The sequence below is a fragment of the Primulina eburnea genome, chromosome 11 (assembly GCF_022965805.1).
Source record: "Primulina eburnea isolate SZY01 chromosome 11, ASM2296580v1, whole genome shotgun sequence".
In the NCBI taxonomy this organism is placed as follows: Eukaryota; Viridiplantae; Streptophyta; class Magnoliopsida; order Lamiales; family Gesneriaceae; genus Primulina; species Primulina eburnea.
The window spans coordinates 41,407,459-41,413,117 of record NC_133111.1 but is presented as its reverse complement, the minus strand read 5'-3'; the positions used below and the strand labels follow the sequence as shown (position 1 = coordinate 41,413,117).

The 5,659-nt window shown below is 33.9% G+C and overlaps 1 protein-coding gene across 1 annotated transcript; it reads right to left on the bottom strand.

Annotated features, from left to right (window-relative positions):
- Positions 1–2,015: 2,015 nt before the first annotated feature.
- LOC140806160 (uncharacterized protein At4g06744-like) lies at positions 2,016–3,902 on the bottom strand. The gene has a single exon (XM_073162659.1). It carries the CDS (start codon positions 3,826–3,828, stop codon positions 2,125–2,127), a length of 1,704 nt encoding a protein of 567 aa, XP_073018760.1. The 5' UTR covers positions 3,829–3,902; the 3' UTR covers positions 2,016–2,124.
- Between the last annotated feature and the right edge of the window lie 1,757 nt (positions 3,903–5,659).

The window sequence follows — 5,659 nt, the reverse complement described above, 5'->3', positions numbered from 1 at the left end:
GAGGGAAATTTTAGTTGTTTAATAATACATATTCTAAAAATGAAGGAATATGGATATTTTATAATGAGAATTTGGGCTGGACTCACAAAGATTTCAATGGCGATGACCAAATTTACAAATTGATCGAAATTGAAATAGCAACGAAAATTTAGGCTTCAGTTTCATATCTTCACGCCTTTTTCCCACATTGAGGCCAGGTTGGGTCTACAAAATTTCCACGTCTGCAAGCAGAAGGCAGGTAGGCAATGCTTCAGAACAAGGGGTAATTTAACAGTTTACCACATAATTATAAAATAATTAATAATTCAAGGCAGTTTGAACCAATTAAACAATGAGTATGTTTTTTTGTAAGACGATCTTACGAATCTTTATCTGTAAGACGAGTCAATTCTATCGATATTCACAATAAAAATTAACATTTTTAACATAAAAAATAATAATTTCTCATTGATGATCCAAATAAAAAATCCGTCTCACGTAAGTTTTTGTCTTAAACAATCTACGGTAAATGGTGACTTTATTACTTTTTTAAATAAAATATAAAAAAGAATGAAAATTGACGTGACAGATTTATGTGAAATGGCGTGTCTTTATTACTTATCAATTGAATTTTGTATTTTGAACATAAATTATAACTTTATCATTATTTTATATAGTGAATTTATGATTAAAATAATTAATTATGTTTCAGTCTATTATCATAATCACTGGAGTTATTTTGTTATTTCAAAATTAATATGTAAATGCTATATAAAAAATCAGTATTTTTATTACTCTATTTGCATACCGCATACGTAGTATAAACTTTTTTTTTTGAACAAACGTAGTATAAACTTATTATTATAAAAATTATTATTTTATTATAAAATAAAAATAAGATCTATTGTTGTTTTTAATATAAGTAATAATGTAATATACAAAAAATTACTATTACAATTTATTTATTGGGAATGGACGTGACTTGATTAAAGTATCACGTCGTACGTTAGACTGTTATCTTTTTAAAATTTATCTTATTTTAATAATTAATTTAATATATTGCAGTAAACAGTGAAATTACCCTCAGAAAAAGCACGCTAAATAGTTTTTACTTAAACATTCAAATAGTTAATTTTAAATAATCTGGATAAATTATTATATTATGAATATTTTAAGTTTGAAATAAATATTTATAATGATACATAAAATAAAATTCAATTAAAAATATTTATTTTCGTTGAATTTACATTATATTCCAAGTATTGCTACATTAAACGAGCAAACGTAATTTTCCACAAAATTTTAGATTAATGATTTTTCAAAATGAAAACCTAGTAGCATAAAATAAATAATAGATTCATAAAATTGGTTTTTCGGTTTTTCAAAAAAAATTATATTTTCTAAACCCGATCATGGGAGCGAAAAGTATTTCCACCCAATCCAATTACTAAAATATCATATTTATTTTGTTTTTTCTTTCCATGATTATGTTTATTCAATTTTTTTTAAAGGCCAGCTACATATTTTGTTATACAATTTTGATATTTTGCGATTTATTTTTTTACGTTCCTTACTAAAAATTTTAGATAGCGATGACTTCCAATTTGATACAAATTATCTCAAACCCACGTTTCAAGAAAAGAAAATTCCTCATTTTTTCGTGATCAAGTCTCTTGTGAAACAGTCTCACGAATCTTTATCTATGGAGCGAGTCTCATGTGAGACCGTCTCGCGGATCATAATCTGTGAGACGGCCGTGAGACGGGTCAATCTTACCTATATTCACAATAAAAAGTAATACTCTTACCATAAAAAGTAATATTTTTTAATGAGTGACCCAAATAAGAGATCCGTCTCACAAATAGACCGTCTCACACAAGTTTTTGCTTTATTTATAAGACGAGTCAACCCTATGATATTTACAACAAGAAATAATACTCTTAATGTAAAAAAATAATACACATTTAATTCAATCTAATTTATCATATTAATAAGATTGACAGAGCATTACCAGTGCTGCCCATTTCTACTGTCTTAAAAAAATATTGAACACTGAGATATATTACATAATAATAGCACGACAACCTCTTATCGACATGAAAATTGAATAATTTTCTTGTTCAATTAGAATAAAGTCTCGCGTTTTCAATACCTCTGCAGAGCAGTATAAGTTCTGGGTTGAGCCATCAATCTTCGGTGCGGCCTCGATTTTTCCGGCAATGCGGAATATTTGATCTTGCATGGAACTTTATTCAGGGAATTCTGATCCGCGCATTTGTTGCGCTTCAAGAAGAAAGCTTCGCATTCTTCAGCGCTTCTCTGCTCTGGGAGATCCAAAACGCAATTCATTTTGATATCAAGCACTTTGTTATTGATGAGTCTCCTGCATTCGGGTCCAACTTGTGTGAAGTAGTTGAATTTCAAAGTCAGCTCGAAGAGGTCGCTAAGCTTGCACAAAGATTCAGGAACTGCACCGTAGAATTTATTGTAAGATAAATTTAGATACTGCATATCCTCCAGGCATCCGAAGGACTGGGGAATCGGGCCTGTGAGATGGTTCTGGCTCACGTCGAAAAGAATGGTTTTTTGCAGCAATCCAATCTCATAAGGAAGACAACCGGAAAGCTTGTTGTTTAGCAACAGGGCTTCGAGCAATGTGTTCGAAGTTTGGCCAATGCTGCTCGGTATCGGGCCTTGGAAATTATTGTTCGCTAAGGTAAGATATAGTACAGGAGTTTGGCCGAGGTTCTGTGGTATGTTTCCGACGAATTGGTTGTTGTTTAGGAAGAGAACATCGAGGTCTAATGTGAATACCTGTGGTGGGAGTTCTCCTGTGAGTTTGTTGAATCTGAGGTCCAAGAATGTAAGATTTGTGGCGGTTAGGACTGCTTTTGGGAAGTCTCCCTTGAGCTCGTTGTTACTCAAATCGAGTTCGAATAGAGACGAGATCTTGGAGATCCCGGAGGGTACTTGGCCGGTGAAGTTGTTGGAGTTTGTATGGAAGACGATCAAATCTGTCAACCCGTCGAGAAAATTTGTGAGCTCCAGTGGGTTGCCGTCGAAATTGAAGCCGTTGAAGTTTACGAGAGCGACTCTAATCTTGTTGTCGCTAATGGTGGTGTCGCATATGAAGCCCTTGTAGGTGGAGCTGTCTATACAGATTCTGTTGCCCGTCCACGTATCAGTAATTCCAAGTGGGTCGTACGTTATCGTGGCTTTGAATCTTTGTATGACATCTAAGGCTCTTTGGAGCTCAATGGGAGGAGTGTAAGGTGGTGTTCCTGGTATAGTCGACGGTGATGATGGGGGTGGAGAGTGCTTGGATGGAGGAGGCGGCCTTGGTGGCGGAGATGGTGGGGGTGGAGAGTGCTTGGATGGAGGAGGCGGCTTTGGTGCCGGAGATGGTGGCGGTGGTGGTGGGGGACAAGGAGAAGGTGGAGGAGGTGATTGTAGTAGTGGAGGAGGACGAGGAGGCTTTGGTGCCGGAGATGGTGGCGGCGGTGTCGGTGGCAGCTTCGGCGAGGGAGGAGGACGAGGCGTTGTCGGAGACGGTGGCGGTGGTGGAGGAGGTGATTGTGGTAGTGGAGGAGGAGGAGGAGGAGGAGGAGGAGGAATTGGTTCAGGGCACACAGCGGATGGCGGCGGAGGGGGAGGAAATTGTTCGGGGCACACAGTAGGGGGTGGTTCCGGTGGCTGAGGGCAACCAGGGCAGAAAGTTTCTCCGCTTAGCACCGCAGTTTGTGCATGTATGCTGCCCGGAATCGTGGCATTAACATGCTGAAATCCAAATCGTAAGACCAAATTTATAACAAGAAATAGATAGAGAGTAGATCCTTCACTCATCTCCATTATTTATTTACTCTTTCCTCTCGAACAAAACTATATATATATATATATATATATATTCAAGATTTGGTCATTCGAGCTGCAGGATTGTTGGTGAGGTAGAAGAGTAGTGCTATTTATTGTTTAGTGTAGAGTAGATGCACCATTTAAATACATGAGGTCCTATCTCCATTCGGGAAAGGTCGATCCTGTGCTCCACACCCAATCAACGGTAAAGATTCTTTTATGGGGAAATTTTTAAAAAATATATATATATAAGGGTCAAAAAAATTCTGATCCTTAGATCTGTCCCTGCAGACACTATGAAATATTCCCTCAATTCGGGTGACAGATCATTGCAGCCTCTTCCTCTAAATGTGTCACACACACACACGTCTTTTCAATTAGTTTGTAAAATGTTACTTTGGTTTATTTAAAAACTCAAGATAATGATTACCATACCGTTGTAGAATGAATACCTTGGAGATATGTCGTATGATTACGAATAATGTTTATATTTACGATAATAAATAATATTTGTTTTATAAAAGTCATGTTAAGTTTCTTGTGAAATAGTCTTATAGATCTTTATCTGTAAAACGATTCAATTTTGTTTATATTTATAATAATAAATAATATTTTTGACATAAAAAATAATACGATAGAGATTTTACTTTGAAAATGAAATATCTAAACCTCTTTTCATTTTTTGTAATTGCTACTCCTACGAGGATGAGATACCTAACCAACCTGGAATTTCTATTGGACCGAATACCCAAGTTTGAATCAACATATTCTTATCTTTGATACGATATATTTTTGTTCATATTTATAATAATAAATAATATTTTTAACATAAAAAGTAATAATAGGTCTATTATAAGACAATCTATCCGTAAGATCGATCAACAATATCAATATTTACAATAAATATTAGTATTTTGGTATAAAAAATACTATTTTTCAATGGATGATTAAAATAAGATATTTATTTCACAAAATTGATTTGTTATGTCGTCTCACAATTTTTTTTTGTGAAAAAGTAATAATTTTTTTTAATGACCTAAATAGAAAATATGTCTCACAAATTTGTCTATTGAAATCGCTTCACTAAAGTTTTTGTGTATGTAATATATGTTTAGAGTAAAATTGTAGCTATTGCATCCAAAAAAAGAAAAAAAAAAAAAAAAGAAAATCTGAACATGAATCCCAAGGAATCTTGTAAATCTCTTCCACGAGATAAACTATGAACTCCCAAGAAAAACAAAGGCTATTCCATATTTACAAGTCCAAGAGGCATGACTCGACTAAAATTTATGACCTTTATTGTTTTCAATTACTTAAGGAATTTGTTTAGTAAATTTGAATTAAATAATTTTAAATGTCTCAATCTAACATTAACCATATATTCATAATAACGAAAATATGGTATTTAATTCAAATTATTACTCTCACTTAAATAATATGTGTACCGACAAAATAGGACTCCATTGTCGGCTTGGCGAAAGGGTACAATGCCATTGCTTTCCTTTAACATGTGAAAATAAAATTGGTCCTCACCACCTCTTCCCAATTGTAAGAAATAGCAAGACTTGCGATCTCCCTCATTAAATGCAAATGATGTTTATTTTACAAAAAAAAAAAAAAAAAAGAGAGAGAGAGAGAGAGAGAAAGCTAAGGAAAAATTAAAATAATATTCTATCCTTCAAATAAATTGGCCCACTTTCATATCTCACTCATGGCAAGGACAAATGAAACCAATATTATAAGATCGATTACCTTCGTTACCTCTCGCAATCCAAAAGTTCCTAATCATGATATACATTCTTGAAAATTTCCAAATTCATCTAGTAAT

Coding starts and splice junctions, on each gene's coding strand:
- LOC140806160 (XM_073162659.1), bottom strand. CDS start 3,828: ATGGAGATGAGTGAAGGATCTACTCTCTATCTATTTCTTGTTATAAAT.